This window comes from Aquarana catesbeiana, linkage group LG02 (genome assembly GCF_042186555.1).
Source record: "Aquarana catesbeiana isolate 2022-GZ linkage group LG02, ASM4218655v1, whole genome shotgun sequence".
NCBI classification, from domain to species: domain Eukaryota; kingdom Metazoa; phylum Chordata; class Amphibia; order Anura; family Ranidae; genus Aquarana; species Aquarana catesbeiana.
Window position 1 is genome coordinate 197,232,669 of NC_133325.1, and position 15,527 is coordinate 197,248,195.

General features: G+C 42.2%; 1 protein-coding gene across 2 annotated transcripts in view; it reads right to left on the reverse strand.

Moving 5' to 3' along the window:
• The window catches only part of COG3 (component of oligomeric golgi complex 3), a 140,192-nt gene that overhangs the window by 6,559 nt on the left and 118,106 nt on the right, over window positions 1-15,527 (reverse strand). For both annotated transcript variants that reach the window (XM_073614161.1, XM_073614160.1), the window contains exon 21: window positions 2,456-2,583. In XM_073614161.1, coding sequence (XP_073470262.1) covers window positions 2,456-2,583 — 128 coding nt within the window. The remainder of the gene's footprint in view (window positions 1-2,455; window positions 2,584-15,527) is intronic.

Below are 15,527 nucleotides of genomic sequence, written 5' to 3' on the forward strand. Positions count from 1 at the left end.
TCAGGGATAAAGTTGTTGAGAAGTTAAAGCAGGGTTAGGTTATAAAAAAAATATTCCAAGCTTTGAACATCTCATGAAGTACTGTTCAATCCATTATTCAAAAATGGAAAAAGTATGGCACAACTGCAAACCTACCAAGACATGGCCATCCACCTAAACTGACAGGCTGAGCAAGGAGAGCATTAATCAGAGAAGCAGCCAATAGGACCATGGTAACTCTGGAGGAGCTGCAGAGATCCCCAGCTCAGGTGGGAGAATATGTCCACAGGACAATTATTAGTTGTGCAGTCCACAAGTCTGGCCTTTATGGAAGAGTGGCAAGGAGAAAGCCATTGTTGAAAGAAAGCCATAAAAAGTCCCGTTTGCAAGAAGTCATGTGGGGGACACAGCAAACATGTGGAAGAAGGTGCTCTGGTCAGATGAGACTAAAATTGAACCTTTTGGCCTAAAAGCAAAACGCTCTGTGTGACAGCGCTCTCCATCCAATCTGGAAGAGCTTAAGCTATTTTGCAAAGAAGAATGGGCAAAAATGTCACTCTCCAGATGTGCAAAGCTGGTAGAGACATACCAAAAAAGACTTGCAGCTTTAATTGCAGCGAAAGGTGGTTCTACAAAATATTGACTTTGGGGACTGAATACAAATGTACACCACACTTTTCACATATTTGTAAGAAATGTTGAAAAACATTTATCATTTTCCCTCCACTTCACAATGATGTGCCAATTTGTGTTGGCCTATCACATAAAATCCCAATAAAATACATTTACATTTTTGGTTGTAACATGACAAAATGTGGAACATTTCAATGGGGTATGAATACTTTTTCAAGGCACTGTATATATGCACTTCCCTAGTTATAAGGCGATAGGGAGGTTGGTCCCCAACCAAAACCCCAAAAAGAAGGGCAAGTGGACTATCACGGTACAAGTTAGATCAATGTAGATTCAGATTGTATGAAAAATACATAACGTTTGATTATTACAAAATTAACATAAAACAACATATAATCAAATACATGTTAAAATGCATGGCAACAATCCATTTATATCACCAGTATAATGGTCCTCAGAGGGGATAGTTGATCACAGATAGCATATCTCAACTAGTTTCGCAGGCCCAAATGCTGCTTTGTCAGGAGAATATCAGTAGCTCAGGTCACGACAGAGCAACATACAAGACCGAAGGTTCCTTTGCAGTGGCAAGGGGGGGATGTGCAAACAATGGACTTGTATAGAGAAATACAGAGTATTGGGGTCCCGATGGAAGAAAAGAATGCTCTGAGCATAGGGGTAAATGCCCAGCAGAGATACCTTAACACTGCAATGGATAGTCTGGGATGGTGGTTAATGCAAGCACACAACACAGAAACCCCAGCTAGTGTGTCTAGAAGGTTCTCAGCAGTATACACATCCCAGGGCCCATGTCCACGTGGAAGGAGTTTGGAACCACCAGGACTCTTCCTAGAATGGGCCACCTGGCCAAACTCAGCGATCGGGGGAGAAGGACCTCGGTCAGGGAGGTGACCAGGAACCCGATAGTCACTCCGACAGAGCTCCAGCATTTCTCTGTGGAGAGAGGAGAACCTTCCAGAAGAACAACCATCTCTGCAGCACTCCACTAATCAGGCCTGTAAGGTAGAGTGGCTAGACGGAAGCAACTCCTCAGTAATAAAAACATGATAGCCGGCCTGGAGGGAAAAGACACCTGAAGGACTCTCAGACCATGGGAAACAAAATTCTCTCATCTGAAGAAACAAGGATTGAACTCTTTGGCCTGAATGGTAAGCGTCATGTCTGGAGGAAACCAGGCACTGCTCATCACCTGACCAATAGCATTCCTACAGTGAAGCATGGAGGTGGCAGCATCATGCTGTGGGGATGTTTTTCAGCGGCAGGAACTGGGAGACAAGTCAGGATCGAAGGAAAGATGAATTGATTGAACATCTCTGGAGAGATCTTAAAATGGCTGTGCAACAATACTCCCCATCCAACCTGATGGAGCTTGAGAGGTCCTGCAAAGAAAAATGAGAGAAGCTGCCCAAAAATAGGTGTGCCAAACTTGTAGCATGATACTCAAAAATTTGAGGCTGTAATTGGTGCCACAGGTGCTTCAACAAAGTATTTAGCAAAGGCTGTGAATACTTATGTACTTGTGATTTTTTCCATTTTTTATTTTTAATAAATTTGCAAAGATTTCAAACAAATTTCTTTTACGTTGCCATCATGGGGTATTGTTTGTAGACTTTTGAAGAAAATAATGAATATAATCCATTTTGGAACAAGGCTGTAACATAACAAAATGTGAAAACAGTGAAGCACTGTGAATATTTTCCTGATGCACTGTATATATGTAGCTCTGTCTATGCATGTCATTTGACGAGGCAGTAAAAGTTGTTAAGTACATAATAGGAAGCGATAACTTAGGGAACACAGTACTGGATTTACATTTACTCACCCGAACAGGCTTGAAAAGAATGAACTCTGTGTCTTTGTTTGCTAGATACAATGACATGCTCCTCAGTGTTCCTGGAAGTTTAGTTTTTATGGTTTTGTAGGTAGAAGATACCAAGTCATTTATCTTTACTGTAAAAGAAGCATATATTCAACAATGAACAGTATAACAGGAAAAAGTATACCATTTATAATTTAGAAATTGAGTTCTGTACAAGAAACAAAGTTGAGAAGAAAATGTATTAAACATACTAAATGAATACCTTTGTGTGGGCTACCCTGTACCGAGAAGCAGTTGGATTTTGATTAGGCACTATCAGTGGTGGTTTATGGATCATCTCTATAGGCAGAGGTGTAAGCTTGGGTTAAATTATTTTGACCAGTGTACTTTGAAGTATAGTTATAATATCTATACACCAGAACAAAACTGCATATATTGCAGCTTACCACTCCTTAGATGTGGTAGTTGCATTCGATTGTTTATCCCTTACTTTCAGTTGGTGAAGCTAAAAAGAACACTCTACTGATCCTGGGGTGACTACACTCACTCACTTACTGTATCCAGGGAAGAGCAGTCTTACCACCCATTTATAAGACGTGTGCTAGAACTACAGGGGAGGAAAGCCAACAGAGACTAACTGGGTAGGGTTAAAACATGGCTTAAAATAACTCTGCAGAGAGCCAGGAACTTAGGAGCTCACTGGATTTTTGGCAGAATTAAAGTGGTTCTAAAGGCAGACATTTTTGTTTTTTTACCTTAATGAAATCTATGTATTAAGGTAAAAAACCTTCTGGGTGCAGCCCTCCACTCCCCTTATACTTACCTGAGCCCCATTTAGATCCAGTAATGTGCATGAGAGCAGCAGCTCTCCCACGTTCCTCTCTCCTCATTGGCTCACGCAGCGGGCACCATTGGTTCCTGCCAATCACAGCCAATGAGGAGAGAGCAGGGGTAAGGCCAAGACACCCTGTGTGTGTGAATGGACAATGTCCACTCACAGGAGCAAGCCTGCTTGAGTGCCCCCATAGCAAGAGGCCTTCTATAAATATATTTTCTCAATGGTATATTTTACGTAGTTGGAAAGGAAAAAGGTTTTGTAGCTTAATGCATTCCAGCACTGTCCCCGGCTTCAGTTATTTTCTCACCTCTCTGTGCTCTCATGAGCTTGGCTGAGAGCAGTGGAAGCCTTCTGCTGCTGTCAGCTAAATTATGTGAGGAGGGCACAGGGGGGTGGGGCCAAGCCGTGCTGTGTGTCTATGGAAGCACATAGCCCGAGTGACCCCATAGCAAGTAGCATGCTATGAGGGCACTCAGAAGAGGAGGAGCCAAGAGTGCCAGTAGGGGACCCCAGAAAAGGACGTTCAGGGCTGCTCTGCGCAAAACTATCACACAAAGCAGGCAAGTATAACATGTTATCAAGAAAAGAAAAAAAAAAAAAAAAACACACCCTTTACAGCCGCTTTACCAGCCCAAAGGGAGCACAAAAGCGAAGTTCCCTGTTGGGATTTACACACAGTGGGCCACAAACATAAAAAATTCCTAAATTTAGTCTGTAGGCTGAATGACAGAATAACAGATTCCTCCATGTGCACTAAATAATGTGGATATATTAATCTCTCGCTGCGGCTATTATATTTGGACAGCTAATGCCTTTGGCTGTCAGAATACCAAAACAGTGCCTGCATCTGATTGAATGCAGGCACTGTTCGGCTGTCAGATTTTCCCCCCTGTTCCGTCAATTTTTTAATCAAAGTCAAAAGAAATGGTGCCAACAGGGCCACATGCTGATCACATTTCAGGCAGTTCATTAGAAACCAGCTGAAATTATTTGGGCAGCTTTAACTGTTTAACCAATTTTCTCCTGGTACTGTATTAGACGTTCAGATATAAATCAGTGTGTTCAGCTTGTCAGTGCTCAAATAAACAATGCTTACATTCACTGTCTTTTCTAGGAGTTTTGCACTGGGCATAGCCAAACGTAGAAAAGAAAAAAAAAACCTGAAAGCTGAATGACTGGCAGAAAACCGACATTGCAGCATGATGAAAATCACAGTTTTTTTTTTTTTTTTTTACTAAAATCAGGATGGATGTTTAGCACAATGACAACCTAACATTAGTTTTTCCATTTTGTTTTCATTTCATCTTCCTTTCTGTTTTAAAAACACAATTGTGTGAATATGTCTGTGAATGTTCTCAATTATCCAGGTCATGATACAGCTAATGGTAGCTCCTCACATCCAACTGGATTTGTTCTGTATTGTTTAAGACCTAGCTGCTCACACTGCAAACTGATTGGATTAAGGTGACCGAGTTACTGGCTAGAAATGCTGTCGTATGATACGGACACACATTAGAACCAAATAAGCTGCCTGGATGAAAGGGAACATGTCTTCAACATTGCACAAGTCCAGTTAAATGCAACTGACTGGTGTGACTAGCTTCCAGGTTTATTACGTTTTTCACAATTTTTTTTATAGCACTGCAGTCATTAAAAATTGGGTAAAAAGTGGTCAGAATTTGAAGAGTGACTAAACTCTGGAGATTGTGCCCATAAAAAAACAAAAAAAAACACAATACAAAAAAAGGTAGAGGGCAAATTGCTAATTCACATTTTTTTGTAGTCTCGCCGCAGCTGATCTTTCCCCATTATTGACTTATAATGCCTTATTCTGCATTATACATCAATTATGGAGAAAGATCAGCTGTTTTAGAGCATCCAGCAGAGTATATATTTCAGAGCATCCAGCAAGAACACTCCAAATCTTCTGAGAATGGCATCTGACCTCATTTACAACCCCAATGCGAAGGGCTGTCTTCACCCTTGCAGGACCCACAGGTGTTCCATGCAGCCGTATGCAGGCAGCCAGTTAACATCAGGGCAGGCGGGCAGGTGCACGGACCTACATGAATCTTCAAATGCGGCCCAGAGTGTGCAACCATGCAGGTCCGATGCACGGATCAGACTCTCACTTCAAAATGAGCTTGAAGATCTATGCAGGTTCGTGAAACTGGCCACCTGTCACTGATCTAAGCAGACTACCTGAACACACAAGTGCATCCCATGCAGACGACAATGGCCCTTTGCACTGGTGTACAGATCAGTATGCCCATGTAAAAGAATCAGTAGATTCACACTGCAGATATACAGATATGAGCCTGTAGGTATAGCTTTGCCTAGAAATCCTCACATACCAGGAAGTGCACTTCTACGTTTAAAAAGAAATTCAAGACAAAAAGGGTATATTTTTTTAGGGAATTACTCTGGTACAATCAGCACTTCTCAATATTCCCATTAACATAGTAAATCTTCACAGTTTGAGTTCAGGTCCACTTTAATCCATTGCAACATTAATTCATGGTGTGTAGTGGTGAAATTACAACAAATGGTGCCGTTGCAAATGCAGTGCAACTGATAAGCACATCGCTAGCGCACCAAATTGCTCTTCGTGACCCAATAATTACATATACCGTATATACTCGAGTATAAGTCATTCTGAGTATAAGTCGAGGCCCTAATTTACCACAAAAAAAATGGGAAAAACTTAGTGACCCAAGTATAAGACGAGGGTGAGAAATGCACAGCTACTGTAAGTGGAAAAGTGGGTCAACAATGCCCATTTGCAGCCTCACTGTGCCCATTTGCATGCCTCACTGTGCCCATTTGCAGCCATAGGTCCCCCGAACTTCAAACTCGGTAGTTAAGGGTTCCTAGATGCCCCCTAGCTGCAGCCAAAATTTGGGGTCTCTGAACCCAAATGGTCCCGAAATGACATTGCTGCAGATGGACACAGTTGACCGACTTTGGGGCCCCGTATTTCGGGGCCACTTAGTGCTAGGAACCCCAAATTTGGTGTGCAAACTCAGTGGAACTAGCACCATAAAATATCCAAAGCTGAGGTTTCTAGCACCAAGTGTCCCCGAGATACAGGGCCCCAAAAATTGGTTCAGAAAATGTCAAGCACTTTTCTGCAGCAGAGAATGACATTTTCCGAACCGAATTTGGGGCCCCGTATCTCAGGGCCACTTGGTCCTAGGAACCCCAGCTTTGGATATGTTATGGTACCAGTTCCACTGGGTTTGAACACCAAATTTGGGGTTCCTAGCACCTAGTGGCCCTGAGATACGTGGCCCCAAAGTCGGTTCAGAAAATGTCAAGCACTTTTCTGCAGCAGAGAATGACATTTTCCGAACCGATTTTGGGGACCTGTATCTCGGGGCTACTTGGTCCTAGGAACCCCAGCTTTGGATATGTTATGGTACCACTGGGTTTGCACACCAAATTTGGGGTTCCTAGCACCTAGTGGCCCTGAGATACGTGGCCCCAAAGTCGGTTCGGAAAATGAAATTTTTTGCTGCAGAAAAGTGCTTGACTCGAGTATAAGTCGAGGGGGGCACTTTCAGCACAAAAAAATGTGCTGAAAAACTCGACTTATACTCGAGTATATACGGTAATTACACATACAGTATCTTACAAAAACGTGAGTACACCCCTCACATTTTTGTAAATATTTTATTACATCTTTTCAAGTCACACTGAAGAAATTACACTTTGCTACAATGTAAAGTAGTGAGTGTACAGCTTGCATAATAGTGTCAATTTTCTGTCCCCTCAAAATAACGCAACACAACGCTATTGATATCTAAACCACTGGCAACAAAAGGGAGTATACCCCTAAGTGAAAATGTCCAAATTGGACCCAAAGTGTCAATATTTTGTGTGGCCACCATTATTTTCCAGCACTGCTTTAACCCTCTTGGGTATGGAGTTCACCAGAGCTTCACAGGTTGCCACTGGAGTCCTCTTCCACTCCTCCATGATAACATCACGGAGCTGGTGGATGTTAGAGACCTTGTGCTCCTCCACCTTCCGTTTGAGGATGCCCCACAGATGCTCAATATGGTTTAAGGTCTGAAGACATGCTTGGCCAGTCACCTTTACCCTCAGCTTCTTTAACAAGGCAGTGGTCATCTTGGAGGTGTGTTTGGGGTCGTTATGTTGGAATACTGCCCTACGGCCCAGTCTCCGAAGGGAGGGGATCATGCTCTGCTTCAAGGACTCCATGCTACCACTCGCTTATCACTGTACTATGTGCCCATTGTGTTACATTCAGGTCTATATTCCCAGCAAACTCAGCACTGGGTGCCAGCTTTTACTAGGCCTTGTTCCAGCCTCCTTTTGTAGCGTATACATACAAAAATGGAGGCCACACACTCCAAAACTCAAATTTTATTCAAGTATGCAATTATGGACATTTCATGAGAGCAATCTGATGTGCTTGTGAAATGCTTTTGAGGTTTCAACACATTTCTCTTAATGTAATGCAGTAAACAGTGGCGAAGCATCTTTAAAACAGCGGGAAAAAAAGGAATGAAAATGTAAATAAAACAGACAAATGCAAGAGAATCTTTATTAACCATCTCAATACCGGGGTGTATGTATGTATGTATGTATGTATATATATATATATATATATATATATATATATATATATATATATATATATATATATATATATATATATATATATATATATATATATATATACACACACACACACACACATATAAACATACACATACATGGACTCATATTGAGGGGATTATACCAGGACTATGATTACAGTTTCAACCAGGATCCTAGTATGTTTTATTTAAAAGAAAATCGCCAGCTGGAAAAAAAAATGATCCAAGCAGCTATAGAGCCTCTTTTTACAAAAAATAAATAAATTGGGGGTTCCAATTAATTTTCTAGCAAAAACAAAAATACTGATTTTTACATGTCAGAAATGTCAGAATTAGCCTGGTGGTAAACTGGTTAAGCTCCAGCTTCTTTACTGTTGTTATATATAAAGCTGATAAAAAAAAAAATAAAAACTGAAAAAAGGCAACCTTGTACACATACAAAGGATTAACAAACATAAAGGACTCTGTGACAGTCTAGCTAAAAAACAAAAGCTAAATTAATATGCTAGTCATTTCACCATAAAAGCAACAATTGTTGTTCCCGATACATTTTACTTTTTTTTTTTTTAAACACAACTAAAAGGCAGATTTTTTTTTTAAGTTTTGGATAGAGATGGATTAGACCCCCTGTCGTGTTTTTTTTTTTTTGCTGTCTGTGCCTTCATTAAGTAGATTCACTCTCTCTATTTGTCCTGTTTACCATTATCATGAAAAGTGAAAGTAAAAATAAAATCCCAAATTATGGGTTGTCCCCAGAAAAGTAATAGAGGAAAAATCTTCAGAAGGGGACACTAGTTCTGGTTACCAGGGGGTCTCCAAGGAATCCCCTTAATTTTTCAGGGATTTCCGCTCACTTCCTGTTTGGCTATGGGAAAGGAAGTGAAGGGAAATCTCCACAATGGGACACAGATAGCAAAAAAAAAAAAAAAAAAAAAAAAAAAAAAAAACTGACAAGGGTTATAACCCTTCCTTATTCAATGCAAATTTAAATTAAAAAAAAAGTTTTACCTATAGTTCTAGTTTAAGCTTTGAGATTGTGTACATTTTGAACCATGTATTTTATACCTAGCGAGATTATCCTTACTTTAAAACAAAAACATATACAGACTGCAATCGGCGGCCTAATGAAAAAGCCCAGCACTACCCTTACATCTGTTGACTGTCCTCAGTGGTAGCGAACAAGAGGAGAGCAGAAAACCTCTCCTCCCAGTCACATTCAGCTCATCTGACTGTGTGTAATGAAGAAAAGGGTGCAATTGCATGGGCGTGCTGTAAAACTTCACAATTTGTTGGTGATCTTGTAGTAATTTGAACTGTGAAGTTCACCATCAGGTCCCCGCTCACTAGGCACAGTTGGGCGGGGACTGTCTAATTGCTGGGCAGAACCTGGTGAATGATGGAGGATTATTATTGGACTGTGTTTCAGCCAGTTCAATAGTATGCAGAGGGGGCTATATAGTAGGCGATACCAAATAGTAGAATGACTAGATTGAATAACTCACTGTCATTGGTGTACTTAAATAGATGTAGGATATGTATTTTAAAAATCATTGGGTTAAAATATTATATATATATATATATATATATATATATATATATAAAATTATGTTTTTTGGAGTATTATAGACTGTATGCTAATAAGATTGAAATGGGGGGCGTGGCCAACTTCCGGGATGTGAGGACGTGAGAAGCCTGAGCTCCGTCCATACCGCTTCTATCCTTTCACCATCCTGCTAGCCCAGTCGCCATCCGACACCATCCTCAGCCTACAAGGACCCCTGAGACCCCCCAGAGCAATCCGCGATGGTGAAGTACGGCCCAGCCATGGAGGAAACCCCGGGATTTGACCCGCTGACGACGGCGCCCCAGCAGCAGCAAAATGGCGCCGGCCGGCCTCATGCTCTGAAGCACAGCCATCCGTCCACCTCTCTGCCAGCCCAGCAACATCAAGGGAAGGGTGAGTCACAGCGAGCCCCCTCCTGCACCCCTGAAGACCCCCTACTGCTCTCCCCTATAGAGGACACTGACCCAGCATCCCACTCCGCTGCGGACGCGGCCTTAGGCCCTGCTGAGCCATCCCTCTCTCAAATAATGGAGGCTATACAGCACAGTCATGCCTCTCTGACCACTCAGATGGACTCCATTAAGACTGATCTGTCATTTCTTAAGCATGATGTGCAGAATCTGAGACACAGCGTGCAAAACGCAGAGCAGCGGATAGGAGATTTGGAGGATGACACCCGTCCCTTACAGGGATCAGTCAGGGAGCTGCGTCAGGCCCAAGAGTACACCTCAGACAAAATCACAGATATGGAAGATCGTTTGAGACGCAACAATCTCCGCTTCCTAGGCTTTCCTGAGGGCTCGGAGGGTAAAGCACCAGAGCAGTTTATGGAGCAATGGCTGACATCCACCTTTGGCGCCAATATTTTCTCCAAAATGTTTGCCATTGAAAGAGCGCACAGAGTCCCACTTCGCCCTCTACCTCCTGGAGCGCCTCCACGGGCTATGCTTATTAAGCTACTATATTTCAGAGATAGAGAGAGGCCATCATCAGGGCAGCCAGAGAAAAAGGGAACATACGTTTTAATGGTAATGGCATAACCATCTTCCCAGACTTTTCAGTAGCCACGCAAAAGCAACGAGCCACCTGTCTGGCAATTAAAAGGCACCTACGTGACCTACAATTGCCCTATAGCATGCTGTACCCGGCGCGCCTACGTATTATCCATCAAGGCAAGGCCCACTTTTTCACAGATCCGAAAGAAGCAGCTCACTGGGCAGACACATTGGGTCCATTCGACCAAAGAAATCAACAACGGAGATCCCCACCCCGATGAACATACACCTTACTTCATCACATAGATTCTAGCAGAACTTTCCATTTGCTAACATTCTGACACTGCTGCCATGTAACGTCGACGGAGCAAAAATAGGAGCAAAATAGGAACTTGTACCACAATCAGAACATTTTCCTTTATGCAATTATTAGCTAACAGAAAGATTGAAGATCCTACTGAGGCCTGCAAGGGAAATCATTGATGTTATCCTATCTGGCTGACTAGCATCATTATTGCAACGCCAGCTAAATCAGAAAAGCACCTGTGCTACCTAGGATGACATTGCCTTACGACCGGGCTATCATTTGCTTATCTAGTCCAAGGAGCGAGCATGGGTGGTTACTTGTGTTCACAACCACCCTTGTCCGTGCCACCCAAAGCTTGTTGACCACGAGACTGGTTTAGATACCCCCTACTTTACAGTTCCAGTTAAGGGATCAAAGCTCTCATGAGTTTGGGTATGGGAGCCGGGAGGGTTAGGGTGGGTTGGGGAATGTTTCGAGTGTCGCCATTGTTCAGGCTACACAAATGTTATTTCATAGTATTGGTTCACAGGTCTGCAGGCCCTTCAGGCTATCAAGACGTTCAGGTATATACGTTAAAAAGCATATTATTGTCATTATTACTATTTTTTCTACTTTTGCATAAATGTTTTTCAGATTGCACCAGCGCCCACCGGGAGGTTCGGGCCCCCATGATTAGGTGGTGGACCCTGGGCTACTTGGATGGGTGGTCGTGCAAACTCATATCTTATGTTCAAGAATGAATACTTTACGTCTGGTATCATGGAATGTGAGGGGGCTTAATTCTAAGGTAAAACATTCAATAATGTTTGATTACCTATCACCATATAAACCGCATGTGATCCTTCTCCAGGAGACCCATCTCCAGGGCTCCAGAGTGATGGCCCTTAAAAGAGCTAAAATAGCATACGCCTTACACTCTACTTACTCCTCCTACGCCCGTGGGACATCCATTCTTATTGCCAAATCGGCACCAATTTCCATTAAACGCATAAAATTAGATCCCAATGGCTGTTTTGTGATCCTGGTAGTGGAACTAATGGGTAAACCATACACTGTGACAAATGTTTATGTCCCACCGCCTTTCACAAAGAAATTCTTTGAGAGGGTGATGGGAACGATACTTGAAATTGCCGAAGGTCCTTTATTAATTGCAGGGGATTACAACACAGTCTTAGATAATTCTTTGGATAGATTTCGATGCGCTACACTACCCCCAACTACTCTAGGATCCTTTCTGACCCAATTTGATTTGGTGGAGGCCTGGAGATGGAAACATGCGAATATAAAGGAATACTCATGTCAGTCTGATACTCATAATACTCTATCAAGAATTGACTTATGTCTGGTCTCATCTGATCTACTCAGTCTTATAGCCAAAATCAAATATTTACCTAGGGCCCTGTCTGACCATTCGCCTTTGATGGTAGACCTGGCCCTGAATACATCCTCCTCTTATCGGGTGTGGAGGCTGAGCTCATTATGGTTGGCAGACCAAGCTGTATTAGATCAAAGTATGGCAGACATTAAATCATACTGGGTAATCAACAAACGCAGTGCAGACGTCCCGGTGGTCTGGGATGCCTTCAAGGCCACTGCCCGTGGCTCTTTTGCAGCTGCCATCGGGGGGGCCCGCAAGGCGTCGCAGTCCAGATTAGTGGACGCAGAGGGAGAACTTAGAATGGCGGAAACAGAATACTCTACACACCCCACTACTGACACACATGCTGTTTGGCGACATAGAGCTAGAGAATTAGACCTGGTACTCCTAGAACGTACACAGAAAAAGTTACTATACCAAAACCAACATATATTTGAATTTGGGGATAAAAACAGCCGCTTATTAGCTTACCTGGCCAGGCCTGAATATCAACCCTGTAACATTCCCAGAATAAAAACCCAAATGGGCGGGATGGTTGAGCAGAGTGAAGATATTATGAAGGAGTTTGTTGCCTTCTACTCTGCTCTGTATGCCACCAGAGCCCACTACACAATAATAGAATTGGATGATTATTTATCAGAGGTTTCACTTCCGAGATTGATGAGGAGTCAGGCTGATGAGCTTGACGCTCCGTTAACGATGGAAGAAATAGAGGAAGCAATACAATCTTTTGCCAGACACAAGACCCCGGGCCTTGATGGATTCCCTATCGAGCGGTATATGCAATTCCGGGATCTCTTAGTCCCACATCTACTGCAGATGTATAATTATGCCCTTAGAACAGGCCACTTACCACCATCCATGTCAGAAGCATTGATAGTTTTAATTCCCAAGCCTCATAAAGATCACCTTTTATGCGAATCATATCGGCCAATTTCACTTATTAACACAGACGTTAAAATTCTGGCTAAAGTACTTGCCAGGCGCTTGAACGTAGTAATCACATCCATTATAGGGGCGGATCAAATGAGATTTATGCCTGGACGATCAACCTCTATAAACCTGCGTAGATTATATACTAACCTACAGACATCACATGACAGGACTGGTACTCGAGCGGTTTTGTCGTTAGATGCTCATAAGGCCTTCGACTCAGTCAAATGGCCATATCTGTTTGAGGTCCTGGCCAAATTTGGATTTGGCAATGTCTTCATAAAATGGGTACAGCTCCTCTATTCCAAACCCATAGCTAGATTAAGGGTTAATATGTCTGTATCGGACGCTTTCCATATAAAGAGAGGAACGAGGCAAGGATGCCCGCTGTCACCACTACTATTTGCACTGGCAATAGAACCCTTGGCTGCGTTGGTGAGATCCAATGGGGAGATTAAGGGGTGGACGACTGGGGGCCTAGAAGAAAAAGTCTCCTTATATGCAGATGATATGTTGATATATCTCGAGGACCCTCAGTCGTCTCTCCCAGTCTTGTTGGAGACTATCCAGCGTTTCGGTCACTTTTCGGGATTCCAGGTCAATTGGGATAAATCTCTTTTGTTTCAGATTGACCGGGAGTCACAAATAAAATTGCCCCCGGCATGCCCACTACAAATAGTAACCACCTTTCGATATTTAGGGGTTCTGATCGAACACCCTATTTCCTCATATACTAAGATTAACCTGGACCCTCTCATTAATAGATTAAAATCCACTCTGAAAACATGGAATAATCTTCCTCTCACGTTATTAGGTAGAATTAATATTTTCAAGATGATTTACCTCCCGAGATTCCTTTATATCCTGAGTAATTCCCCAATTTACATTACTAAAGCCAAATTTAAAGAAATAGACTCAATAATTATTAACTTTCTATGGAAAGAAGGGGTGGTGAAGATTGCAAAACATACTTTACAACTACCCATTTTGGAAGGGGGTCTGGCTCTGCCATGCCTCCAAACATACTACATTGCCTCGCAATTGATGCACGCTCATTGGTGGTTTTTTCCGGAGGCCAACAATGCAGCTACCGCACTTGAGGCGGCCATTCTCACCTCATACGAATCTCTTCAAAACCTAATACATCGCATGTCACTTAGAGGGAGGGAGGGCGTAAATATCTTATCTATGACCCTGCGGATTTTTAAAATTTCCAAATTACTCCCAACAGATTCTCCAGCTGTTTATTCTCCCAATGCCCCACTCTGGGGAAACCCTTCCCTACCAGAATTTAATCAAAGGACTGACGGGGGGTACTGGTCCAAAAAAGGGGTGAAAACAATATCACACTTATTCACGGGTAACACATTTAAATCCTTTATAGAATTCCAAAGGGATTTTGGGCTACCAAGGACGGCCTACTTCCAATACCTGCAGATAAGACACACAGCAGCGGCACAATTTGGGCTAAGAAATATAGAGATGAAATCCTCTAGGCTTGAACTCTTGCTGACTGACCCCTCTCATGATAAATTAATTTCATCTTATTATAAAACTCTGCTTCATTCCACCACTACCAGATTGGAAAGGATTGAGCACACATGGCGTGCAGATATACCTGAGCTGACGGAGGAAATATGGAGGGAGATTCTTCCCTTACAGGTCCCCTCGGTCATCTCCTCCAGAGATAGGGTGATCCAGTCAAAGCTATTGTATAGAGCGTACTTCACACCCAAATTACTATTTAAATTAAAAAAATTACCAGATCCTTTGTGCTTGAGATGCGGTGCAGCTGAGGGTACATTCTTCCATCTAATGTGGGAGTGTGCTCCGATAAGGCGATTCTGGTCAGAAGTTACGGCATTCCTCAGCTCTGTAGCCAATATACTGAACATTTGTAATCCTCTTAGGTGTCTATTAGGCTACATTGACGATGAAGGCTTGTCTAAAAACACGCAATCCTTTCTAAGGATTGTACTGTTCTATGCCAAAAAAAACAATAACTATGCACTGGAAATCCCACTCTACTCAGACTATAAAGTTTTGGCTAACCCTCATCAATCACGCTATACCATTGTATAAGCTAACATATGAAGCTAGAGGATGTCCCAAAAAATTTCTCAAAATGTGGAACTCATGGGTAAGCTCGGAGAACACTATAACACCAGATTGACAAACTATAAGTGTTGTATAGGAATAATATACTGTAGCAGTTGTATACAGCCTCCCCTAACTGCAATAAAATATGATGTAAGAAGATTCATACTGATGTATAATGCAAACCTATATACCTGTTTACCGGATTGTAATATGACTAAAACAATGTCTGATATGATTGTATGTCTGTGCAACCAATACTGATTTTGCTTATAAAAATAATAAAAAAGTTAACCTTTAAAAAAAAAAAAAAAAAAGATTGAAATAATATATGATAA